General features: G+C 45.1%; 2 protein-coding genes and 1 long non-coding RNA gene across 3 annotated transcripts in view; 2 read left to right on the forward strand and 1 right to left on the reverse strand.

Annotated features, from left to right (window-relative positions):
* Positions 1-9,260, forward strand: part of ubr2 (ubiquitin protein ligase E3 component n-recognin 2) — an 81,412-nt gene extending 72,152 nt beyond the window's left edge. The window contains exons 34-47 of the mRNA XM_049600968.1: positions 1,081-1,169; positions 1,274-1,334; positions 1,426-1,574; positions 1,997-2,052; positions 2,326-2,422; positions 2,502-2,569; positions 4,891-5,029; positions 5,360-5,447; positions 5,625-5,755; positions 5,972-6,080; positions 6,588-6,722; positions 7,721-7,891; positions 7,987-8,088; positions 8,177-9,260. Of these exons, the coding sequence (XP_049456925.1) occupies positions 1,081-1,169; positions 1,274-1,334; positions 1,426-1,574; positions 1,997-2,052; positions 2,326-2,422; positions 2,502-2,569; positions 4,891-5,029; positions 5,360-5,447; positions 5,625-5,755; positions 5,972-6,080; positions 6,588-6,722; positions 7,721-7,891; positions 7,987-8,088; positions 8,177-8,318 (1,537 nt within the window). The 3' untranslated portion in view covers positions 8,319-9,260. The remainder of the gene's footprint in view (positions 1-1,080; positions 1,170-1,273; positions 1,335-1,425; positions 1,575-1,996; positions 2,053-2,325; positions 2,423-2,501; positions 2,570-4,890; positions 5,030-5,359; positions 5,448-5,624; positions 5,756-5,971; positions 6,081-6,587; positions 6,723-7,720; positions 7,892-7,986; positions 8,089-8,176) is intronic.
* Positions 112-938, reverse strand: LOC125903247 (uncharacterized). The gene is made up of 3 exons (XR_007451281.1): positions 845-938; positions 486-566; positions 112-227 (listed from the first exon to the last, which is right to left on the reverse strand). It is a non-coding gene; the product is annotated as an uncharacterized LOC125903247 (long non-coding RNA).
* A 498-nt stretch (positions 9,261-9,758) lies between the features above and the next one.
* On the forward strand, positions 9,759-25,730 carry prph2b (peripherin 2b (retinal degeneration, slow)). Its single transcript, XM_049600969.1, has 4 exons — positions 9,759-12,415; positions 18,393-18,639; positions 25,169-25,300; positions 25,641-25,730. The coding sequence occupies exons 1-4, from the start codon at positions 11,835-11,837 to the stop codon at positions 25,728-25,730; spliced, it is 1,050 nt and encodes a 349-aa protein (XP_049456926.1). The 5' UTR covers positions 9,759-11,834.
* The last annotated feature ends 1,874 nt before the right edge of the window (positions 25,731-27,604 follow it).

A 27,604-nucleotide genomic window follows, 5' to 3' on the forward strand; every position in this document is an offset into this window, starting at 1 on the left:
ACACTCACCTGACCACAGGTACACACTCACCTGACCACAGGTACACACTTCAGACCACAGGTACACACTCACCTGACCACAGGTACACACTCACCTGACCTCAGGTACACACTCACCTGACCACAGGTACACACTTCAGACCACAGGTACACACTCACCTGACCACAGGTACACACTCACCTGACCTCAGGTACACACTCACCTGACTACAGGTACACACTTCAGACCTCAGGTACACACTCACCTGACCACAGGTACACACTCACCTGACCTCAGGTACACACTCACCTGACTACAGGTACACACTTCAGACCTCAGGTACACACTCACCTGACCACAGGTACACACTCACCTGACCTCAGGTACACACTTCAGACCACAGGTTCACACTTCAGACCACAGATACGCACTCACCTGACCTCAGGTACACACTCACCTGACCACAGGTACACACTCACCTGACCTCAGGTACACACTCACCTGACCACAGGTACACACTCACCTGACCACAGGTACACACTTCAGACCACAGGTACACACTCACCTGACCACAGGTACACACTCACCTGACCTCAGGTACACACTCACCTGACTACAGGTACACACTTCAGACCACAGGTACACACTCACCTGACCACAGGTACACACTCACCTGACCTCAGGTACACACTCACCTGACTACAGGTACACACTTCAGACCACAGGTACACACTCACCTGACCACAGGTACACACTTCAGACCACAGGTACACACTTCAGACCACAGGTACACACTCACCTGACCTCAGGTACACACTCACCTGACCACAGATACACACACACCTGACCTCAGGTATACACTCACCTGACCTCAGGTACACACTCACCTGACTACAGGTACACACTTCAGACCACAGGTACACACTCACCTGACCACAGGTACACACTTCAGACCACAGGTACACACTCACCTGACCTCAGGTATACACTCACCTGACCTCATGTACACACTCACCTGACCACAGATACACACACACCTGACCTCAGGTATACACTCACCTGACCTAGGTACACACTCACCTGAGTATCTTTTTCTCTCAGTGTCGATCATCCCAGTTTGGAGGCGTGGCTTAAAACGACCAATCAGCAGATAGCAGCACTACACTTTGCCCACAGGAAGCAGTGTGACGGTCAGTTACTGGTCAGTCATTAAGAGGGGCGGACTCATATGATCCAGGTCTGTGTGTGTGTAACTGTGTGTGTGTGTGCGTGTGTGTGTGTGTGTGTATTTCAGGTGTAGCAGAGGGGGCAGAGCCTGCTGTACCCGAAGGATTCAGCGTCAACTTCTCTCCACAGTGAGTCAGCACTTGTTTGTACTTCTGTTGTTCCTCTGTACGTCTGTCAGGACATGATGTCAGCAGGTGATGATGTCACTGTTTCCCTCAGGAACCCGTTCTCCAGCAGCGTCAGTGAGATGATCACCACGTTCAGCATGTCCACGTACAAGGTGGGACTGAAGGTGAACCCCAACGAGCAGGACGCCAGAGTCCCGGTGCTAAGCTGGTCCACCTGCGCCTACACCATCCAGAGTATAGGTACACACACACCTGAGAGGTCACAAGCTACACACACACCTGAGAGGTCAGAGGTACACACACATCTGAGAGGTCACAAGCTACACACACACCTGAGAGGTCATAAGGTACACACACACCCCTGAAAGGTCAGAGGTACACACACACACACACACACACCTGAGGGGTCAGAGGTACACACACACACCTGAGAGGTCAGAGGTACACACACACACACACCTGAGGGGTCAGAGGTACACACACACACACACACACCTGAGAGGTCAGAAGTATACACACACCTGAGAGGTAACAGGCACACACACACACACACACACACACACACACACACACCTGACAGGTCAGAGGTACACACACACCTGACGGGTCAGAGGTATACACACACGGGTCAAAGGTCATGCTGACTGTGCATTTCTTTGCAGAGCGCCTCCTGATGGACGAGGAGAAGCCATTGTTTGGAAGTTTACCTTGCAGACAGGTAACACACTCAGTCTGTACGGGCTGTCTGATTGGACAGGAGGGGTTGGGTGGTGGGGCTTCAGAGGTTGAGCTGATCAATAATCAATCACAGTCAACAGGAAGTCAGCAGGTTGTGTCTCAGGTGGAGGTGTGTCACAGGCTGATCAGAAACAGGAAGTCCTGTCATTCTGCTCACCTCAGGTACATCCTGACTGACACTATGTCAATATGAAGACATCAACTGTGTGTGTGTGTGTGTGTGTGTGTGTGTGTGTGTGTGTGTGTGTTTCAGGACGACTGTCTGAGCTCTCTGACCAGGTTCAGTTCTTCCTGTTGGACTGCTGCTCCACTAACGACTGTTCATACACACTTCATCAGGCTGCTCGCAGGTAATACACACACCCATACATACATACATATACAGGTTAACAGTTGTATATGTTTGTAACATGGGTGTGTTGGTTGTAGCCCTGGTTCCAGACTCTCAGGTAGAAGACACCGTCTGTATCCTCAACATCGACATGTTTCACCTGCTGGTGAGTTTCATCACTACATATTCTCCCAGTATGAGTCCAGTTAACTCTCAGTATGAGTCTAGTTAACTCTCAGTATGAGTCCAGTTAACTCTCAGTATGAGTCCAGTTAACTCTCAGTATGAGTCCAGTTAACTCTCAGTATGAGTCCAGTTAACTCCTAGTATGAGTCCAGTTAACTCTCAGTATGAGTCCAGTTAACTCTCAGTATGAGTCCAGTTAACTCTCAGTATGAGTCTAGTTAACTCTCAGTATGAGTCCAGTTAACTCTCAGTATGAGTCTAGTTAACTCTCAGTATGAGTCCAGTTAACTCTCAGTATGAGTCCAGTTAACTCTCAGTATGAGTCCAGTTAACTCTCAGTATGAGTCCAGTTAACTCTCAGTATGAGTCCAGTTAACTCTCAGTATGAGTCTAGTTAACTCTCAGTATGAGTCCAGTTAACTCTCAGTATGAGTCCAGTTAACTCTCAGTATGAGTCTAGTTAACTCTCAGTATGAGTCTAGTTAACTCTCAGTATAAGTCCAGTTAACTCTCAGTATGAGTCCAGTTAACTCTCAGTATGAGTCCAGTTAACTCTCAGTATGAGTCCAGTTAACTCTCAGTATGAGTCCAGTTAACTCTCAGTATGAGTCCAGTTAACTCCTAGTATGAGTCCAGTTAACTCCCAGTATGAGTCCAGTTAACTCTCAGTATGAGTCCAGTTCAGTATGAGTCCAGTTAACTCTCAGTATGAGTCCAGTTAACTCTCAGTATGAGTCCAGTTAACTCCTAGTATGAGTCCAGTTAACTCTCAGTATGAGTCCAGTTAACTCCTAGTATGAGTCTAGTTAACTCTCAGTATGAGTCCAGTTAACTCCCAGTATGAGTCCAGTTAACTCCTAGTATGAGTCCAGTTAACTCTCAGTATGAGTCCAGTTAACTCTCAGTATGAGTCCAGTTAACTCTCAGTATGAGTCCAGTTAACTCTCAGTATGAGTCCAGTTAACTCTCAGTATGAGTCCAGTTAACTCTCAGTATGAGTCCAGTTAACTCTCAGTATGAGTCCAGTTAACTCCTAGTATGAGTCCAGTTAACTCTCAGTATGAGTCCAGTTAACTCTCAGTATGAGTCCAGTTAACTCCCAGTATGAGTCCAGTTAACTCTCAGTATGAGTCTAGTTAACTCTTAGTATGAGTCCAGTTAACTCTCAGTATGAGTCTAGTTAACTCTCAGTATGAGTCCAGTTAACTCTCAGTATGAGTCCAGTTAACTCTCAGTATGAGTCCAGTTAACTCCTAGTATGAGTCCAGTTAACTCCCAGTATGAGTCCAGTTAACTCTCAGTATGAGTCTAGTTAACTCTTAGTATGAGTCCAGTTAACTCTCAGTATGAGTCTAGTTAACTCCTAGTATGAGTCAGTTAACTCTCAGTATGAGTCAGTTAACTCTCAGTATGAGTCTAGTTAACTCTTAGTATGAGTCAGTTAACTCTCAGTATGAGTCTAGTTAACTCTCAGTATGAGTCTAGTTAACTCTCAGTATGAGTCTAGTTAACTCAGTATGAGTCTAGTTAACTCTCAGTATGAGTCAGTTAACTCCAGTATGAGTCAGTTAACTCTCAGTATGAGTCAGTTAACTCCTAGTATGAGTACAGTTTACTCTTAGTATGATTCTAGTTAACTCCTAGTATGAGTCTAGTTAACTCTCAGTATGAGTCCAGTTAACTCTCAGTATGAGTCCAGTTAACTCTCAGTATGAGTCCAGTTAACTCCTAGTATGAGTCCAGTTAACTCTCAGTATGAGTCCAGTTAACTCCTAGTATGAGTCCAGTTAACTCTCAGTATGAGTCCAGTTAACTCTCAGTATGAGTCTAGTTAACTCCTAGTATGAGTCCAGTTAACTCTCAGTATGAGTCTAGTTAACTCCTAGTATGAGTCCAGTTAACTCTCAGTATGAGTCCAGTTAACTCCTAGTATGAGTCCAGTTAACTCTCAGTATGAGTCCAGTTAACTCTCAGTATGAGTCCAGTTAACTCCTAGTATGAGTCCAGTAAACTCTCAGTATGAGTCTAGTTAACTCCTAGTATGAGTCTAGTTAACTCTCAGTATGAGTCCAGTTAACTCCTAGTATGAGTCCAGTTAACTCTCAGTATGAGTCTAGTTAACTCCTAGTATGAGTCCAGTTAACTCTCAGTATGAGTCCAGTTAACTCTCAGTATGAGCCCAGTTAACTCCTAGTATGAGTCCAGTTAACTCTCAGTATGAGTCCAGTTAACTCCTAGTATGAGTCCAGTTAACTCTCAGTATGAGTCTAATTAACTCTGGGTGTCCTCGTATCCCTGCAGGTTTACAGTGTGTTGTCGTACAACTCAGTTAACAGTCTGGACCAATCAGGACAGAGAGTGGTAGACTCCGCCCACCTCCACCTGCTTCACCTAGTCACTGTGGCTCACCTGGTTCAGATCCTGCTCACCTCCACCACAGGTGACACACACACACACACACACACACACACACACACACACACTGCAGGTACTTTTTGGGTTTCTCACCTGTCTGCCTGTCACCTGTCTTTCGGTCCCTCACCTGTCTGTGTCTCACCTGTCTGCCTGTGTCTCACCTGTCTGTCTGTCTGTCTGTCTGTCTGTCTGCCTGTGTCTCACCTGTCTGTCTGTCTGTCTGTCTGTCTGTGTCTCACCTTTGTTTCCCTCACCTGTCTGCCTGTGTCTCACCTGTCTGTCTGTCTGTCTGTCTGTCTGTCTGTCTGTCTGTGCCTCACCTGTCTGTCTTTCTCACCTGTGTGTGTGTCTCCAGAGGAGGTCTGTATGGATCAGGACAGTGGGGGATCAGAGGAGGAGCTCACCTGTCATCTGTATGACACACTGAGGACACACCTGGGCAGGTAAACATGTAAACAAATATAAACACATCAGTAAATTAATAAACATTAATATTTATATGTTAAAACAAGTGAAATCAGGAAATTCAGGAACATATTTTATTATTTATTATTATTGATGTGTTTGTTTATCACGCAGTAATCTGATTACTATATGTGCGTGTGTGTGTGTGTTGTCAGTGTGTTACCTGAGGTGACATCAGGCTGGCAGCTGGTTCGTTGTGTTAAATCTGGCGTCCTGCCGTTCCTCCGAGCCGCCGCCCTCTTCTTCCACTACTTGAACTCTACAGCGCCCCCTGCTGACCTGCTGGGTAACTGCTACACACAAACAACAAGACAAAACAACAACAGGACAAAACAACTGCAGGGGGCGGAGTCAGAGAAGCTGATGGTTTCATGATGTCACTGTTCACTGTCCATGAACAGGAAGTACAGGGACTCAGTCTGACATCATCACTCTATATGACCTGTGTGTGTGTGTGTGTGTGTGTGTGTGTGTGTGTGTGTGTGTGTGTGTGTGTGTGTAGTTACAGGTCCTGGTCAGTGGGAGGCACTGCTCAGCTACCTCAGTCTGCCCTCCAACCTGCTGCAGCTTTACCACAGTCAACACACACTGCTGGAGCCGCTCATACACAGGTAAGACACACACACACACACACACACACACACACACACACACACACTCTGCTGGAGCCGCTCATACACAGGTAAGACACACACACACACACACACACACACTCTGCTGGAGCCGCTCATACACAGGTAAGACACACACACACACACACACACACACACACACACACACACACAGACTCTGCTGGAGCCGCTCATACACAGGTAAGACACACACACACACACACACACACACACACACACATACAGGAAGTGGTGAAGATCAATCAGGAACCCTCGCCTTCAGGTGTTCCTGTAAATATGACATCAGATCTGACCTCTGCTGATCGTTATGTGTCAGAGCATTATGTCATCATCTCATGGTGCCATCAGATAACAACTAATCAAAGCAGGTTTATGGGGCTTTTATTTTGACATGTTATCAGACAGGAAGTGACACAATCACAATCAGGTGTGACTGTTTGAGGTGACTCTAACTCCTCACCTGTGCTCTGTGTGTGTGTGTTACAGGTGGTGCTGTCATCCAGGTGTGAGACAGACGCTGCAGGGGGGCGGAGTCATCGTCAGGTTCCCCAGAGAGTCCAACCGACTGATCGACCTGCCAGAGGACTACAGCGTCCTGATAAACCAGGCGTCCAGCTTCACGTCAGTACACACCTGTACACACACACAGATATACATATGTATATATTAGTGCTGCACGATGAATGTAATCGCAATCATGATGTCAGGCTGTGCGATGACATAACCGCACCAAAGGCTGTGGTTTGTGATTTAATGTAAATAAATGTTAATGTGTGTGCCTGTGAACGTCACTGCCTCTCCTGTAGTGTGTGGAGTTTGTTGACATCACGCCCACAAGCTATCCTGCTGTGTGCAGCCGGCGTGCAGCAGTGACCAACACAGACGCTGAAGAACAGCATGAGCTCAACCATGAACAGGCTGAGTTGGTGGCGAAAAAAAACGCAACGTCTATTACATGGCGATACTTTGGATTCAGGTACAGCGACGCTGAACAGAAAGACGTGCTGTGTAAAAGTTTAAAAGTTAAAGTCGCCACGTCCCGCGGCAACACGACCAATCTATATCAGCACTTGAGACAGCACAGAGAGAAGTAGGAAGAGTGCATGTGAGAGAAAGACGAGCCGTGTAACGTTAAAGACGAAGAGACAACTGAAAGACACCAGAGCCTCATAAAACAACATCCACATCACTCTACATTCAATGAATGTAGAGTCTGTATATAAAGACTACGGCCCACTTGACATGCTGCTGTGGTGTGCTATGGTGCTGGAATTTGTCATTTACGTGACAACGCCTGAACGCAACACAGGCTCGCTCCGCTGTGTGTACAGTGTGTTTGACTGTGCTCAGTCTGTTGATGGTCACTGACACACTGTCTGTCCATAACAGTAACTCTGTCAGGTCAGTGCTCCCTGATATAATGTAGGGAAACACTGAGTCACGCAACAAGACTCACGATTTATTTATTACACTGGAATCACAATCGCAAATCACGATATTGTCCACTCAAATCACAATCGCACATTTTTATCAAATCGTGCAGCACTAGTACATATATGTATCTGTGTGTGTGTGTGTATATGTTTACATGATGATGTCACCTGTTGTCGCCTGTGCAGGTGTCCCCGGTCAGGTGGAGATAAGTCTCAGGCCCCCACCCTGTGTCTGGTGTGCGGCTCCATGTTGTGTTCTCAGAGTTACTGCTGTCAGACGGAGGTGGAGGGCGAGGACGTCGGAGCCTGCACTGCCCACACCTTCACCTGTGGAGCAGGCCTCGGCCTCTTCCTCAGGTAACACACACCTAATCGTACCTATGACAACACTGAGACTGTGGGCCATCCTCTGACCCGTCACTTTCTGTTTGTGTTTGTTTGTTTGTGAGCAGGGTCAGAGAGAGTCAGGTGTTGTTTATGGCAGGTAAAACTAAGGGCTGCTTTTATCCTCCGCCGTACCTGGACGACTACGGAGAGACCGACCAGGGCCTTAAGTAAGCCCCGCCCACACACACCCCACCTGTCACCTGGACCATCTGTGTGTCTGTTTGTTTATTTGTTTGTGTATTTGTGTTCCTGCAGGCGGGGGAACCCCCTCCACCTGTGTCTGGAGCGTTACAGGAAGATCGAGCGTCTGTGGCGTCAGCACGGCGTCGCTGAGGTCATCGGTCATGCTCAGGAGGCCAATCAGACGCTGGTCGCCATCGACTGGCAGCACCTGTGATGTTCGATTGGCTCGCTCCTTTTTTGCCCTGCCCCTTTTTTCAATAAAGATCCTTCCTCTCGACCAATCAGCTTCCTGCAGCCCAGTGCTGAGCTCCAATCAGCTTTCAGGGATTTTTTCAGCTCCTGACCTTTGACCTTTGACCCTGTCCATGTTTCACTCCACCAGTCAGATAGAGGCAGTGAGACAGACTCCGCCCCCTCTGCTCACACACAGGAAGATGTTTTCAGATTTTCTTCAGTTTAGGTTTTGGAGATTTTCAGTTTTTTCTTTCCTTTTCTTTTTTGACAGGAAGTTGAACCAAGGTGAAGCCCAGCCCCCCTGCTGTCGTCACTGACAGGTGATCCTGTTACATGATGGGAAAAACTGGGGTGTATGTCACCAACAACCAGCCAATCACAGAGCTGCAGCCAAGGCTGATGGGTAGTGTAGTGTTCAGAGACTCTTTTGGTCCTCAGTTGGTTTCCGTGGCGAAAGATGTTTGACAGATGATTTTGATCGCATCAATGACATCACAGTGGGAGTAGTGATCGGTGTAAAAACATATCAGCTGCGCATCGACGAGGAAGAGACGTCACGTCATGTTTTAGTTTTGTTGTTTTATTGTTTTTATTTACAGGGCTTTGTGGTTGGTGGGTTTGTTCTGGAGGAGCAGTGTGTGATGTCACTTCCTTGTTAGGATGAGTTGTTTTTTATGAATTTGTCCAGAATCAAGCAGCGAACAGAAACATCTCCTTCATTTATTTATTTATTTATTAGTTTATCTGAATCTGATTTTCTTTCTTTCTTTTTTCTTTTTTTTGGGGTATAAACAAACGAACGTGTCGGCAGCATGTCGCCGCCATCGTGATTGCCGCTGTGTTAATATGTGAATTCTTGTATAAACCGTACATGTATGATATTGTATATGAACTACAAAACCAATAAAAACTTTTAAAGCACTTCCTGCTTGTGTTTGCTCTATTAATGATGTTACACTCTGATTTCTGATGACGTGTTTCATCAGGACACCATGTGACAGCTGCGTTCATGGAGTCAGTGTTCGGACTGTTTCTCTACAGTCCAGATCAGACTGGAGATTAAATGACAAGTAAAAAAAGGAAGCTGCTGTCAGAGCTGCATGTCGACAGGAAGTGACCACCATGAGACGGCGTATCATCTCTAGTCGACGACTCTCTGCGCTTCTGATCTGTAACGTTGACAGGAAGTGACCGCCATGAGACGGCGTATCATCTCTAGTCGACGACTCTCTGTGCTTCTGATCTGTAACGTTGACAGGAAGTGACCGCCATGAGATGGCGTATCATCTCTAGTCGACGACTCTCTGTGCTTCTGATCTGTAACGTTGACAGGAAGTGACCGCCACGAGACGGCGTATCATCTCTAGTCGACGACTCTCTGCGCTTCTGATCTGTAACGCTGACAGGAAGTGACCGCCATGAGACGGCGTATCATCTCTAGTCGACGACTCTCTGCGCTTCTGATCTGTAACGCTGACAGGAAGTGACCGCCATGAGACGGCGTATCATCTCTAGTCGACGACTCTCTGCGCTTCTGATCTGTAACGTTGACAGGAAGTGACCGCCATGAGACGGCGTATCATCTCTAGTCGACGACTCTCTGCGCTTCTGATCTGTAACGTTGACAGGAAGTGACCGCCATGAGACGGCTTATCATCTCTGGTCAACGACTCTCTGCGCTTCTGATCTGTAACGCTGACAGGAAGTGACCGCCATGAGACGGCGTATCATCTCTAGTCAACGACTCTCTGCGCTTCTGATCTGTAACGCTGACAGGAAGTGACCGCCATGAGACGGCGTATCATCTCTGGTCAACGACTCTCTGCGCTTCTGATCTGTAACGCTGACAGGAAGTGACCGCCATGAGACGGCGTATCATCTCTGGTCAACGACTCTCTGCGCTTCTGATCTGTAACGTTGACAGGAAGTGACCGCCATGAGACGGCGTATCATCTCTAGTCAACAACTCTCTGCGCTTCTGAGCTGTAACGTTGACAGGAAGTGACCGCCATGAGACGGCGTATCATCTCTAGTCAACTACTCTCTGTGCTTCGTTCTGATTTGCAGCTTTTCAGACTTATTTTGTGGCTGAATATAATTTGTAGCTTCTCAAAATCTGAACGAGGACAGTGATAGTGAGATACTGGCTACAGTGATGAAACAAAATCAGCGTCAGATTGATAATCATTGATCATCATGATCATGATTCATAATCAATACGCCACTATAATATAAACTAGAAAATTTTGCAAGAAAGTTTGAGGGGTGCCTGCTACTGCCACAGAGTAGGAGGAAGTACATACAGCAGGTACTACAGGTACTGTATACTTCAGGTACAACATACTGTAGGTAATGCATAATGAAGTACATGTTCTTTACTCTCCTCAGCTCCTCTCTCCAGCTCCTCCTGGAGGACCCCGAGGTGTTCCCAGACCAGATGAGATCTATAATCCCTCCAGTGTGTTCTGGGTCTGCCCCGGGGCCTCCTACCAGCTGGACCAGGAGGATCCTGATCAGATGTTGAACCACCTCAACATGAAGGAGCAGCGGCTCTACTCCGAGCTCCCTCCAGATGTCTGACTCCTCCCCCTATCTCTAAGGCTGAGCCCAGACACCCTACAGAGGAAACTCATTTCAGACGCTTGTATCTGTGACCTCATTCTTTCAGTCACTATGGAAAACTTTGCCTTCTGGGTCAGCTCCCTCTGAACCACGACGGTTCAGCACAGTGCCATCATCACTGCAGACGCCGCACCAAACTGCCGATCCATCTCATGCGCCATTCTACCCTCACTGTGAACAAGACCACGAGATACTTGAACTTCTTCTGTTAATTCAGAAACTTTCTCCCAGTCCAGAGGGAACAATCCACCACAGTGACCTCAGACTGATCATCATCTCAAACTTGTTGTGATGTGATTGGCTGGTATGTTTCCATGGTAACAGCCTTCACTGCCCCAACAGCGCCGCGTCTGTCACAGGAAGTTTCTGGTCTTCTGTTTGCTGAGTGGATGGATGATGACTTCCTGTGTGTGAGGATAACTTGCAGCGAGGGGGAATAGGTGAGCTGCTGAAGTGTTGCGCTCTGTGAGGAGGAAGCTGCTGCTGCTTAACATCAAACCAATTATCGTTAAGTCGGCGGATTAAAGGCGCAGCTGATCTGCTGTAATGAGATCAGAGCCGATCACAGGGTCAGGATGACGAGCTGTTGCCCGCTCACACTCACACTTTCTCTCTGCAGGAAACCAAGAGACCACCACACGTCTGACGGCTGGATGTGAATATTAGGTTTGATCTGCGCCCCCAGCACTATGGACTGTCCTGACCTGCAGCTCGGCATTATGGGTCTGAAAGCAGGCTTTCTGAGCAAGTCTTTCTGTGACGGATTAAAACTCTGAAACTCTGACGGGTTCTTGAGTCACTCTTCAAACAAACTCTTTTCCTCTTGGTACCTGACGTTTGGTGATTTTGGCTGCAGTCACACTGAGACGGAAAGATGCCGTTCATGCCAGTGAAGTTCAACCTGCAAAAGCGGGTGAAGCTGGCTCAGGGTCTGTGGATGATCTACTGGCTCTCTGTCATTGTGGGCATCCTCATCTTCAGCCTGGGCATCTTCTTCAAGATCGAGCTGCGGAAGAGAAGCGAGATGATGGACAACAACGAGAGCCACTTAGTGCCGAACCTGCTGATCCTGGTGGGCCTGCTGGCCTGCGGGGTCAACGCCTTCGGAGGAAAGGTGTGCCACGACTCTCTGGACCCCATCAAGTTCGCCAAGTGGAAGCCGATGCTGAAATCGTACCTGCTGCTGTGCTGTGGCTTCAACGCGCTGCTGCTGCTGACGGCGCTGTTGTGCTTCCTCATGCAGTTCGCCGTGTACCTGACGCTGGCCGAGGGTCTCAAGAACAGCATCAAGTTCTACAAGGACACTGACACGCCGGGACGTTGCTTCATGAAGAGGACACTGGACATGACGCAGATCGAGTTTCGCTGCTGCGGAAACAACAACTTCAGGGACTGGTTCGAGGTTCAGTGGATCAGCAACCGCTACCTGGACATGAGCAACGATCAGGTCAAAGAGTGAGTACACTGACCAAATAACGCACCCACTGTTTAACGCGCCCACCTAACAACACATCGATCGGTCCCAGTTCAGACAGTCTGATCATCAGTTTGTCGACTGATGTTTTATCAACCGAACAATTAATTAAACGACCAAAGAATAATCAGTCAAAGAGTTCGTTGCAGCTGTGAAACAGACGTCCGTCTGCGGGTCTCACGTCTTTGTCTCCTCACTCTGATTTATGAACCTTGTCCTGTTACTGATTGTTTCCCTCAGGGTCTCATCAAGCCGACCTCTGATCGGGGTGTTTTATTTCTCACTTCCTCTGAAGTTCATTTTCTCTGAACTCAGGTTCAACTTTGAGCTTCCTGTGGACGCTGCCTGGTTCAGGTGTCCGACCTGTGGTGAGCTGAGCGGGCTGACAGGGAGCGCTGGGTATCAGGGTCAGTGGAGGATAACTGAGGGAATTAAGGAGGTAAAAGTTCCCGTGCAGGAGGTCGATGTACCTGCCTCTTCGCTTTAAGTCTATAATCTGTCAGGATCTGATTTCCAGCTCGCTGCCGCTGACATGACAAGGTTAAACCACACCTGTCTGCTCAGGGAGCGCTCGATTCGCTTGCCACGACAGCTGCTGAGAAACAACCAACAGTTTTCTGACAGGGAGTGATCAGTAAGACAGATGTATGTGTGCAGGTGTGTAGTTGTAGATGTGTGTTTGCATGTTTGTGTGTTAACAGATGTCACTGTCTCTCTGATTATTTATCATCATCCAATTTTACCCATCAGCCATCAGGCCTAAGGGAAGGTGATGGTGTCAGTGACAGTGCAAGGAGTCTTGTGCCAGATCTGTTGAAGTCAAACTACGACTTGTTATATTTTCATCAAAACACTATGACGTGACGTTGACTGATGTTTTTTATCCAAATGTTTGTTTTTCTTGTTTTTGTTTTTTTTAAGATTTCAGAAGTTTATCGTCACGTTCAGTAAAAACTCAGCGGTTTTATATCGTACAATGAAAATGTTAATTTCTCTCTTCACACAAAAAATCACATTAAAATTAAGGTTCAGTTTTAAGAAAAATGAATGAATGATTGTTGAGTGTTTGATGCTGATGTTCAGCAGTCAGATGGTGAAGCTGTCGGTCAGGTGTGTGTTAGGTGGTGGTGAAGATGATGATGATGATGATGATGGTGGTGATGATGATGATGGTGGTGATGATGGTGATGATGATGGTGGTGGTGGTGGTGATGATGATGATGATGATGATGGTGGTGGTGATGATGATGATGATGATGATGGTGGTGATGATGATGATGATGATGGTGGTGATGATGAGGATGGTGATGATGAGGATGGTGATGATGATGATGGTGGTGATGATGATGATGAGGATGGTGGTGATGATGATGATGATGGTGATGATGATGATGGTGATGATGATGATGGTGGTGATGATGATGATGATGATGGTGGTGATGATGATGATGGTGGTGATGATGGTGGTGGTGATGATGATGATGATGATGATGATGATGGTGGTGGTGGTGGTGGTGGTGATGATGATGATGATGATGATGGTGGTGATGATGATGGTGGTGATGATGGTGATGATGATGACGGTGGTGGTGATGATGATGGTGATGATGGTGGTGGTGATGATGATGATGATGATGGTGGTGGTGATGATGGTGATGATGATGATGATGATGGTGGTGATGATGGTGATGATGGTGATGATGATGATGATGATGGTGGTGGTAATGGTGATGATGATGATGGTGGTGGTTTTAATGGTGGTGGTTGGGCTGTCGATCTGTGTCATTGTCCCTGATGTCGCCGTCCTGTACCGTTGGCCTGACGGCAGCAGAGACTGTGGTCGGGGGTGTGTTCTGTCCTCCATGATGTCATGGAAAATCCTGACGTCCTCATTGTAATAAAGGTCCTGAACAGATCAATCAATTAATCAATCAATTTTATTTATAAAGCCCAATATCACAAATCACAATTTGCCTCACAGGGCTTTACAGCATACGACATCCCTCTGTCCTTATGACCCTCACAGCTGATCAGGAAAAACTCCCCAAAAAACCCTTTAACGGGGAAAAAACGGTAGAAACCTCAGGAAGAGCAACTGAGGAGGGATCCCTCTTCCAGGACGGACAGACGTGCAATAGATGTCGTACAGAACAGATCAGCATGATAAATTAACAGTAATCCACATGACACAATGAGACAGAGAGAGAGAGAGAGAGAGAGAGAGAGAGAGAGAGAGAGATGCAGGTAATGACAGTAGCTTACAACAACATTATTGAAAGTAATAATATTATAGTTATAGTTCTGGCTACTGTGGTACAATATGTTGAAAGTATGTATTAATACCTGGCAGTATACATGTGTGACAATAGTCATATGTGTATAATAACAGTAGAAGTATGACTAATGACTAATGATGGCAGCAGCAGCAGCAGGAGGCATCTGGCAGGACCACGGCAGCAGCACAACCACACACGTCACGCTGTCCAGGCACCGCTGTGATATGAGTTAATCTGAGAGACAGTGGAGCACAAAGGCTCCGGAGAAGAAGCCGAGTTAGTGACATCCAGAATGGCCGGGTTAGCAAGATGCAGTAATAGGATACGAGAGAGAGAGAGAGAGAGAGAAGGAGAGAAGGGGCCCGGTGTATTATAGGGGGGTCCTCCGGCAGACTAGGCCTAAGTCAGCCTAACTAAGGGCTGGTACAGGGCAAGCCTGAGCCAGCCCTAACTATAAGCTTTATCAAAGAGGAAAGTCTTAAGTCTAGTCTTAAATGTGGAGACGGTGTCTGCCTCCCGGACCGTAACAGGAAGATGATTCCACAGGAGAGGAGCCTGATAGCTGAAGGCTCTGGCTCCTGATCTACTTTTGGAGACTTTAGGGACCACGAGTAACCCTGCGTTCTCAGAGCGCAGAGTTCTGGTGGGATAATATGGCACTATGAGCTCTCTAAGATATGACGGAGCTTGACCATTTAGAGCTTTATAAGTTAACAGAAGGATTTTAAATTCAATTCTGGATTTTACAGGGAGCCAGTGCAGAGAAGCTAAAACAGGAGAGATATGATCTCGTTTCTTAGTTCCTGTTAGTACACGTGCTGCTGCATTCTGAATTAGCTGGAGAGTTTTTAAGGACTTACTAGAGCTACCTGATAACAGAGAGTTACAGTAATCCAGCCTTGAGGTAACAAAAGCGTGGACCAATTTTTCTGCATCTTTTCGGGTCAGGATAGGCCTAATTTTCGCAATATTACGCAGATGAAAAAATGCAGTCCATGAGGTTTTAAATGAGAATTAAAAGACAAATCTTGATCAAATGTTACTCCGAGGTTTCTTACGGTAGTGCTAGAGGCCAGAGCAATGCCATCTAGAGAAACTATGTCATCAGATAAAGAGTCTCTGAGTTGTTTGGGGCCAAGAACAATAACTTCAGTTTTGTCTGAATTTAACATCAGGAAATTGGTGCTCATCCAAGTTTTTATGTCTTTAAGGCAGTTATGGAGTTTAGTTAATTGATTACTTTCTTGATGGGACGCTGCTCCTGAGATGAACTGTACAGATTTTATCAGACCCTGGAGGGACTTCCTGTCCTGATCGGGAGGACTTCCTCTGCTGACTGTAGTTGAACTGGTGACAACACTCTGCTGTGTGTCTGTAACAGCTGCTGAGGATCTCAGCTGGCATTCATCAGTTGCTGCAGAGTTTTCCTGATGATCTGAGACCAGGTGAAACTCAGCAATGTGGCGTGTGCAGCCCATTTCTCCTCTGAGGATCAGTAATCACCTCGTTGTTCTGCATTCAGGGAGAAATTATTTTCCTGACGTTGACATCTTCTGTAGGAAGTCCCTGCCCCTCCACTGATCAGCTGACTGTAGAGTTTAATAAATCTGCTGTTGGTCTGAGGTCACACAGTGAGGAGTGTGAACAGCAGGAGGCTCAGCACGCCACTCTGAGGGATCCCTGTGGTTATACCTCTTATACCCAGATGTACCTGAGGTCGGTCTGACAGGAAGTTCAGCTCAGGTACAGAAGGATGGTGTTGGTTTGTAGGGTGAGGAGCGTTCAGAGAATTCATGTTGAATGTTGAGTTGTAGTTGATAAAAAGTGCTGTCATAGATGTGTCGTTGCACTCTGAGTGTGTGAGGGTGGTGTGGATGGTAACATTGACCGCATCATCAGACCGCATCATCAGACCGCATCATCAGACTGCATCATCCGACCGCATCATCCGACTACATCATCAGACCGCATCATCAGACTGCATCATCCGACTGCATCATCCGACCGCATCATCCGACTGCATCATCCGACCGCATCATCCGACCGCATCATCCGACCGCATCATCAGACCGCATCATCCGACCGCATCATCCGACTGCATCATCAGTGGGCGGGTCTGATGATATTCATACTGATACACTCCGACCTGTTGTCACAGATCAGACTGCAATTAGAAAAAGCTCAGATGAACTACGAGGTGAACTCACAGGTCACTGAGGTGATAAAGGTTGGTCAGCGCCACCTTCTGACAACACACTTACGCTATATCTGCTCTGAATTTTCTTAGATATCAAAACATCATCAGTTTGACTGATGCTTCGTTTTTTATGACGTCACAAAAAGAGAAAAGTGAAACATCCCATCAGCCCTCTGAGGTGTTCTCAATGTCATCAGTCTGTAACGTCGTCTTCAAATGATCCAACTGTGTCAGTTTGTTCATGTCAGCATTACACCGTCATTTATGCTAATGTAGCTCTACAGAGATTTTAGCTTTGAGTTTTATAATTTTGATGATTTAAGTTGTGACAGCACGACAGTTACAGCGGTGTACTGGCTTTAAGGATACCGTGATATTGAAACAGTTATCATTCTGTGTACATTTAATAATCTATGATACAAAAAATAAACCATAGCCAGTGGTTAAATCTTGCTTTTATTATCAGAGTTATTTTTTAAGAGGAAAACACGTTTCAGGTTTCAGTTATAGAAATAACACCAACAGTCATCCTTCTGTGTCTTCAAGGATCAGTCTGACTGATAGTAAATAATAATGATTATAATAATAAGAAGAAGAATGATAATAATGATGATAATAATAATAACTGTGTGATATTTTCTGGGACGTTATCATACCATGAAAATCTCATACTGTTGTAACCCTAGACAGCACATGGTTCAGGTCCTGAGGGCTGTGACTGTCGGGAGCTGTCATTAGTTTTCTTCAGAACCACTACATTCTAGTTTTGTGGCTTGTCATCTGAAAACTGGAGCTAAGCTAACGCTGGTTTCTGTCGGTAACAGTTAACTCTCAGGTCGTGGTCTTAAAGCTTAAATGAAGCTTCTCTGTAAATAAGAAACATCGTGTGTAAAATAAAAACCTGTCAGTCTGACACAGTCTGATGAATTCAAATCTGTAATATTATCTCTGGACTTAAAATATACAAACTGTCTGAGGAAACAAACATTAACCAGTGCACAAATATTAGGAAGGTAACATAAGGTATAAGGTAATGATGATGATTAGACTGAAATGAACTGAGACTGACTTTGAACAAGTGAACTGTTTTCTCCTGATAGTGGCGCCAAAGTAAAGGTCAAGAGGTCACCAAAATTAGTAAAAGCTTATGAAAACCTTGAAACGGAGCCTCTGTCTGACTCACTGTTCACATTTCTAATCAAACTATAGCAAAGAGACTCAACATGACCTCAAAGTGTCTCTTCCTGCTCATTTTGCAGTTGATTAACGTCCAAAAAACAAATGTGAGCAGTAACTTCAAACAGAGGCTCTGGTCCAGGGTTCAGGTGGATTCAGCAGGGTTCAGGGGATTCAGGGTGTCCTGGTAGACCCACTCAGTGATCCATCCCTACACCCATGACTGTGCCATCCAGCTGGACAGTGTGTCTGACCTCTGACCTCTGACCTCTCTGTACTTAAGATTAACTGACTGTCTCTGTCCTGCAGTCGTGTCCTCAGTAATGTGGAGGGGAAGTACCTGATGGACAGTGTCCCGTTCAGCTGCTGTAACCCTGGCTCCCCTCGGCCCTGCATCCAGCACCACCTGACCAATAACTCCGCCCACTATGACTACGATCATCGCATCGAGGAGCTTAACATCTGGACCCGAGGCTGCCGCGAAGCCCTCTTCGCCTACTTCAGCAGCATGATGACCAGCATCGGCGTGCTCATCATCGCCACCATCTTCCTGGAGGTAAGGCTCCGCCCTCAACCCACTAAAGCCAATCAGCATCCAGCCTGGGCCACACTGTGGCTTAAAGGAACAGTTCAATGTTTGGTGAAATCATCTTCAGATCCTCAGATAAGACTCTCATGTCTATATGCTGAATATGGAGCAGCAGCTGGTTAGCTTAGCTTAGCACAAAGACTGGAAACAAATTGTTGTAATCGTAAGTGCTATATTGTAGGCAACTGGACTTGGACGTGTTTCTTGAAGACGTTTCGCCTCTCATCCAAGAAGCTTCTAAATGACTGGCTACTGGTCTATGACCCCTACGACTCTGCAAAGGTTCACACCCACACAGGGTGAAAGCTGATAGGACTTGGTTTAACATCTACAAAGAGATACTAATAACTACAGAGACACATTAAACTACAAACAGCCGCTAAACAACTACCAGAATGCTTGAAAGAACAAAGACACACTTAACAACTACAAAGAGACACTAAACAACCACTAAGATGTGCTAAAAAAACTACAAAGATATGCAAATCTTCAAACAAACCCAAAACAACTACAAAGACACACAACACAACAACAGAGATACATTAAACAACTAGAAAGATAGATTAAACTACAAACAGATGCTAAACGACTACCAGGATGCTCGAAAATACAAAGACACGCTTAACAACAAAGATGCGCTAAGCAACTACAAAGATATGCTAAAAAAAAAACCTGCAAACGTAGGCAAATCTTTAAATGGATGCTAAACAACTACAGACGCAACTACAACGAGATGCAAGGCAACTACAAAGAGGCCTTAAACAACTGCAAAGATTCACTAAACAACAACAAAGACACATTAAACTACAAACAGACGCTAGGGGGCGGCTTTGGCTCAGAGGTAGAGCGGGTCGTTCACCAATCGAAAGATCAGCAATTTGATCCCAGACTCCTCCCGGCTGCATGTCGAGGTATCCTTGAGCAAGATACTGAACCCCAAATTGCTCCCGATGGCTGTTCCATCGGTGTGTGAGTGTGTTAATACTGAGTAGCAGGTGGCACTTTTTATGGTAGCCTCGGCCACCAGTGTATGAATGTGCGTGTGAATGAGTGAACATGACTCGTAGTGTAAAAAGCGCTTTGAGTGGTCACTAGATGACTAGAAAGGCGCAGACAAATGCAGGTCCATTTAAACAACTACAAAGACATAACAATGTGCTAAACATCCACAAAGATACGCTAAACAACAACAAAGATACATTAAACTACAAACAGGCGCTGAACAACTACAAAGAGATGCTTGACAACCATAAGGACACGCAAAACAACTACAAAGATACACTAAACAACTACAAGATATGCATAACTTCAAACAGATGCTAAACAACTACAAGAAAATGCTGGACAACTACAGAGATATGCTAAACAACATCACGGATACAGTAAACTATTGTACTGTTTTTTATACACCTTTTTATACCCTTTATTCACACCTTGTGATCTTATGTACTTTTAGGATTTTTCTTGTGTCAGTATGTGTGCTGTGTTCTTGTGATCTGTCTTTTTTTTTTTTTGTCATTATTGCCCCTGCTGCTGAGGACATTTTAAATTTCCCCCCTGGGGATTAAATAAAGTATATCTATCTATCTATCTAAACTACAAACAGACAATAAACAACTACAAACAGACACTAAAGACCACAAAGAGGTAATTCAGCATTTAGAGGAACTTCAGCGCCACCAGTCAGTCTGAGCTCTAACCTGATTGGTCAGTGATCTTTAATTAACCAGCCAATGAGAAGAGTGTCTGATGAGCGCTGACATGACTGTGAGTTTGTTTTTTATTCTTCTGCTCTGAGAGATTTTTATTCTTTGATGAACTCAAATTCACCAATGATCCCCAGGTGGTCTGAATGACCTGGCCCAGCATCGGCATGAACTCGGCATGCTGTAGGAGATAACTCAGGCCGCATCTGGCTGCCCAACTCGGCTGAAGCTTGGGATGAATGATGGCTCAGAATCAGGCCAAATAACTTGGCCTGACTCCGGCTGTCAATGCTGCCACCTCTGGGCCTTTATCAGAATCTTTGGTTTCTGTTTCTTGACCTCTGATGTCAAGGCCATAATAATGTTGTGAAAGTATCTGATTGGACAGGAGGCCCAGGGGGTGGGGCTGGTGAAGGGAGCAGCACTTTGAGTACAAACAGCAGGAAGTGAAGAAAAGGTTTCTGTTTCTGTTGTGAGATAAAAGAAAAGTGAGGACTTTCTCCTGGAGGTGAACACAGGATAACTGCTCTTCTTAATCTGATAATCACAGCACACCTGCAGGAAATTAACCAAAGCCACCTTAAATGCTCCGGGTTAACTCTGTAATTGATTAGCCACTGATTAGCATTAGCGCTGAACGAGCAACGGCTTCGTGACAGACAACAACGGGCTGATCATCGCTCACACCAGACACCATTTTTAAAAAGGCTGATTTTAAGATCTCTCATCAAACTGTGTCTGATTGCGCACTGAAATCTGTCTGGAACATTTAGTTTCATGTTCCTTGTGTCAGACAATGTTTTCTAATGAACACTGAAGCGTTCAGACGAAGCGTCGCACTGAGATTCAGTATCCATCAGATGTGGAGTCATGAGAGGAGGAAGCAGAGGTGCTCAGGTGCCACAGTGTCGGCGTATTAAGCCGCTGAGTGGTGGTCAGGCTCACCGAGGATCAGGAACTATTCTGGGGGGGTTAATCTGCCTCCAGCAGCAGCAGGTTGCATTCTGGGAAGCTCAGGATGAGGGACAGTTACTGAGAGTGAAAAGCGATTGGTTATATGGGTCAAAACAACAAGTTTGACCTGAAGTGTCACGACAGGCGGATTTAAGAACAACATCCTGAACTCAATCACTCTGCTGCTCTCAGGTCAGGTTGATTCTCTGTGACCAATCAGAGGCCTTGTCACTGCCAGTAGATGGCACAAAAGTGTCCACGATCGAGGACAACAGGTCTGAGGGAAGCAGGATGAAGTGTAATGTGCAGCAAACCCAGAATATAATGTCCTCAAATGAGGACACAGGGTCTCAGTCGGTCAACGGTCGACTAGTCCTGTGTTCCTTTCTAATGTAAACATCTGTTAGCAAAAATCTGTGCGTAGAAAAAAACTGCATAGTTTGTTCCTCAGACTGTAGGGACTGACATAAAGGGAACATGTCTGTAAAGGGGAAACTTGTGGGGACCTAAAGAACCCATTTTTGTTCAGATATCTGGAGGTCAGAGGTCAAAGGTCCTCTGTGTAAATGGCCCTGTGGTTTTTCCCCTTGCCAAAATGTAGCCTAACTTTGGAGCACAACACTTGATCCAGGCGTAGCCTTGAATCGAGGGAACTTGCAAGACAGTGGAGCACAATGGCTCTGGAGAAGAAGCCGAGTTAGTGACATGAAGCTGAGTAAGTGAAATGAAGCCGAGTCAGTGACACGAAGCACAGTTAGCAAATAAACAAGAACAGACATTTCAGATTCTCAGAGAGAAAATGAGAGAAGGGGCTCTGTGTATCATACAAGGTCCCCTGGCAGACAAGGTCTTTAACAGCCTGACTAGGGGTTGGTCCAAGGCAAGCCTGAGCCAGCCCTAAATATAAGAGCCAACCCTAACTATAAGAGTCAGTCCTAACTATCAGAGATACCCCTTGCTATAAGAGACAGTCCTGACTATAAGAGCCATCCCTTACTACAAGAGTCAGCCCTAACTATAAGAGTCAGTCCTAACTATCAGAGATACTCCTTGCTATAAGAGACAGTCCTGACTATAAGAGCCATCCTTTACTACAAGAGTCAGCCCTAACTATAATAGCTGGTCCTAACTCTAAGAGTCAGCCCTAACTATAAGAGTCAGCTCTTACTATAAGAGTCAGCCCTAACTATAAGAGCCAGTGTTATAGTTCGGGCTGACTGTTATAGTTAGGGCTGACTCTTATAGTAGTCAGCCCTAACTATAACAGTCAGCCCTAACTATAAGAGCCAGTCCTAACTATAAGAATTAGTCCTAACTATAAGAGCCAGCCCTAACTATAAGAGCCAGCCCTAACTGTAAGAGCCAGTCCTTACTATAAGAGTCAGCCCTAACTATAAGAGCCAGTCCTAACTATAAGAGTCAGACCTAACTGTAAGAGCGAGTCCTAACTATAAGACCCAGTCCTAACTATAAGAGCCATTCCTAACTCTGAGAGTCAGCCCTAACTATAAGAGTCAGCCCGAACTATAAGAACTATTCCTAACTATAAGAGCCAGTCCTAACTCTGAGAGTCAGCCCTAACTATAAGAACCAGTCCTAACTATAAGAGCCAGTCCTAACTCTAAGAGTCAGCCCGAACTATAAGAACCAGTCCTGACTCTAAGAGTCAGCCCTAACTATAAGAACTAGTCCTAACTATAAGAACCAGTCCTAACTCTAAGAGTCAGCCCGAACTATAAGAACCAGTCCTAACTCTAAGAGTCAGCCCTAACTATAAGAGCCAGTCCTCACTCTAAGAGTCAGCCCTAACTATAAGAGCCATTCCTAACTATAAGAGCCAGCCCTAACCATAAGAGTTAGCCCTAACTATAAGAGTCAGCCCTAACTGTAAGAGCCAGACCTAACTGTAAGAGTCAGCCCTAACTATAAGAGCCATTCCTAACTATAAGAGCCAGTCCTAACTATAAGAGCCAGCGCTATTAGTAAGAGCCATTCCTAACTATAAGAGCCAGTCCTTACTATAAGAGTTAGCCCTAACTATAAGGGTCAGTCCTAACTGTAAGAACCAGACCTAACTGTAGGAATCAGTCCTAACTATAAGAGCCATTCCTAACTATAAGAGCCAGTCCTTACTATCAGAGACAGTCCTACCTATAAGAGCCAGTCCTATTAGTAAGAGCCATTTCTAACTATAAGAGCCAGTCCTTACTATAAGAGTTAGCCCTAACTATAAGAGTCAGCCCTAACTGTAAGAGCCATTCCTAACTATAAGAGCCAGTCCTTACTATAAGAGACAGTCCTAACTATAAGAGCCAGCCCTATTAGTAAGAGCCATTCCTAACTATAAGAGCCAAGCCAGTCCTTACTATAAGAGTTAGCCCTAACTGTAAGAGCCATTCCTAACTATAAGAGCCAAGCCAGTCCTTACTATAAGAGTTAGCCCTAACTGTAAGAGCCATTCCTAACTATAAGAGCCAGTCCTTACTATAAGAGACAGTCCTAACTATAAGAGACAGTCCTAACTATAAGAGTCAGCCCTAACTATAAGAGCCAGTCCTTACTATAAGAGTTAGCCCTAACTGTAAGAGCCATTCCTAACTATAAGAGCCAGTCCTTACTATAAGAGACAGTCCTAACTATAAGAGACAGTCCTAACTATAAGAGTCAGCCCTAACTATAAGAGCCAGTCCTTACTATAAGAGTTAGCCCTAACTATAAGAGTCAGCCCTAACTATAAGAGCCAGTCCTTACTATAAGAGACAGTCCTAACTATAAGAGCCAGCCCTATTAGTAAGAGCCATTCCTAACTATAAGAGCCAAGCCAGTCCTTACTATAAGAGTTATGCCTAACTGTAAGAGCCATTCCTAACTATAAGAGCCAAGCCAGTCCTTACTATAAGAGTTAGCCCTAACTGTAAGAGCCATTCCTAACTATAAGAGCCAGTCCTTACTATAAGAGACAGTCCTAACTATAAGAGCCAGTCCTATTAGTAAGAGCCATTCCTAACTATAAGAGCCAGTCCTTACTATAAGAGTTAGCCCTAACTATAAGAGTCAGCCCTAACTGTAAGAGCCATTCCTAACTATAAGAGACAGTCCTAACTATAAGAGCCAGCCCTATTAGTAAGAGCCATTCCTAACTATAAGAGCCAGTCCTTACTATAAGAGACAGTCCTAACTATAAGAGACAGTCCTAACTATAAGAGTCAGCCCTAACTATAAGAGCCAGTCCTTACTATAAGAGTTAGCCCTAACTATAAGAGTCAGCCCTAACTATAAGAGCCAGTCCTTACTATAAGAGACAGTCCTAACTATAAGAGCCAGCCCTATTAGTAAGAGCCATTCCTAACTATAAGAGCCAAGCCAGTCCTTACTATAAGAGTTAGCCCTAACTGTAAGAGCCATTCCTAACTATAAGAGCCAAGCCAGTCCTTACTATAAGAGTTAGCCCTAACTGTAAGAGCCATTCCTAACTATAAGAGCCAGTCCTTACTATAAGAGACAGTCCTAACTATAAGAGCCAGTCCTATTAGTAAGAGCCATTCCTAACTATAAGAGCCAGTCCTTACTATAAGAGTTAGCCCTAACTATAAGAGTCAGCCCTAACTGTAAGAGCCATTCCTAACTATAAGAGACAGTCCTAACTATAAGAGCCAGCCCTATTAGTAAGAGCCATTCCTAACTATAAGAACAAGTCCTTACTATAAGAGCCAGTCCTAACTATAAGAGCCAGCCCTAACTGTAAGAGCAGAGCTGTCTACAGACTGTACTAATGGTATGTTTCTGTGTGTGTGTGTGTGTGTGTGTGTGTGTGTGTGTGTGTGTGTGTGTGTCAGTCGGCGGACATGGCCGGGTTAAAGTACCTGACCACAGCTCTTGAGACGATGGAGGACCCAGAGAACCCGGAGTGTGAGAGTGAAGGCTGGCTGCTGGAGGCCACCAGGTGGAGGAGGCGCAGTGGAGCCTCCGTCTGCCTCTTCACACACACACACACACACACACACACACTGTGAATGTGGATATATTTTCCATGTGTAAATATGTTGAACAGAGTTTATTTTTAAACAGGAGGGACAGAAACCTGCTGCTGTAAATAAATCATCTGGGTCTGGGTTTGAAATTATAAACAAATATTACAATATTAAATTACAATATTAAATCCCCCCCTCCTGTCAGACACCATCAGGTCTGAGACGTAGGAGCCCGACTGATACACACCAGCTCCAGCTTGAAATCTGGTTTGTTGATGTGAAAGACAGACGTCAGTGAACACATCATTATTAGCTGGTCCTGATGTTTATATGTCAGTCATCACGTATGGATCGGGCTCTGGTCGTCACCATCGCACTGCTGACACTGTCGGTTGACATGGAAACAGACGGCCAAAATATCCATTAGAAGTAGGGTCACTCAGTGCTGCCACCACAGGTCACAGAGTGTTACTGCAATAGTCCCACTGTGACCATATGCTTCTGTGTAAACAGGGTTTCTTCTGTATATACCTGTATCGAGGGATATATACTTCTGTAGATACACAGTTATATACAGAAGTATGTACTTATGTATGTACCTCTGTATGCTTCTGTATACACCTTTGTATATACAAGTATATACTGCTGTATATACAAAGGTGTATACAGCTGTATTGTACCTCTGTATATACCTATATACAGAGGTACAATACAGGTAAAGAAGTATATACCTGCATCCAGAGATATAAGCAGAGGCATATATCTATACAGAGGTATAGAAGTATATACCTTTGTTTATACTTCTGTATATATATATATATATATATATATATATAGATATATATAGATATAGATATAGATATAGATCTCTGTATACATATCTATATTCCTCTTTGCATTTCAGGAGTATACCTCTGTATATAACTCTATATACACATGTATATTCCTTTGTATATACAAGTATATACTGCTGTATAAACCTCTATATACATATATATTCCTTTGTATATACTTCAGTTTATATTGCATACCTTTGTTTATACCTCAGTATATACAAGTATATACCTCTGTATGAACAGGTGTGAACACAAGTATGTACAGAGGTGTACACAGGTATATACAGTGGTATATGTATATATAGAGGCAGGTATATACAGACGTATATACAGGTGTATATAACTTTAATATGACTTGTACGCAGCTTTCTAAGTTTTTACGTGCGACATATCTTCTACCTTCACACACTGTGTTTTTTAAGGATGAATTGTGCTCTGTGAAAGATCACATCTTCAATAGCTAACGTTGCTTGGCTAACCTGAAGCAGGTGATGATTGGAGCCTGTCAGACAGAGCTCAGGGTGTGAATAATGGCCGTCTGGTTCTCTGTCAGAGTGACGCCGGGTCAGACTCAAACAGGAAGGTAACGTCAGGTCAGCCGTAGAGTTTAATTCAGTTCCAGTTACACGTTGTGATGTTTGTATGTCTCTGTTTGTTTCTCTGTGATCTGGAGAGTTGTGACGTTTAAGGCAGTTGTTGTGGGTTGGGCGGAGCTTGTAGTCGCTCCGCCGTGTACGATAAAACCTATAAAGAGATTGTGACTGACGCCAAAGTGTCCGACTCGTCTTTCATCACCAACCAACTTGCCTTTCACATGTAGACACAACTTAATGCAGAGGTTATATACAGAGGGGGTATATATGGGTCGATACAGGTGCATACAGGGGGTATATATGGGTTGATACAGGTGCATACAGAGGGGTATATATGGGTCGATACAGGTGCATACAGGGGGTATATATGGGTTGATACAGGTGCATACAGAGGGGTATATATGGGTCGATACAGGTGCATACAGAGGGATATATATGGGTTGATACAGGTGCATACAGAGGGATATATATGGGTTGATACAGGTGCATACAGGGGGTATATATGGGTAGATACAGGTGCATACAGAGGGATATATATGGGTTGATACAGGTGCATACAGAGGGATATATATGGGTTGATACAGGTGCATACAGGGGGTATATATGGGTAGATACAGGTGCATACAGAGGGGTATATATGGGTCGATACAGGTGCATACAGAGGGGTATATATGGGTCGATACAGGTGCATACAGGGGGTATATATGGGTCGATACAGGTGCCTACAGAGAGGTATATATATGGGTAGATACAGGTGCATACAGAGGGGGTATATATGGGTAGATACAGGTGCATACAAAGGGGGTATATATGGGTAGATACAGGTGCATACAGAGGGATATATATGGGTAGATACAGGTGCATACAGAGGG

This window comes from Epinephelus fuscoguttatus, linkage group LG16 (genome assembly GCF_011397635.1).
Source record: "Epinephelus fuscoguttatus linkage group LG16, E.fuscoguttatus.final_Chr_v1".
NCBI classification, from domain to species: Eukaryota; Metazoa; Chordata; class Actinopteri; order Perciformes; family Serranidae; genus Epinephelus; species Epinephelus fuscoguttatus.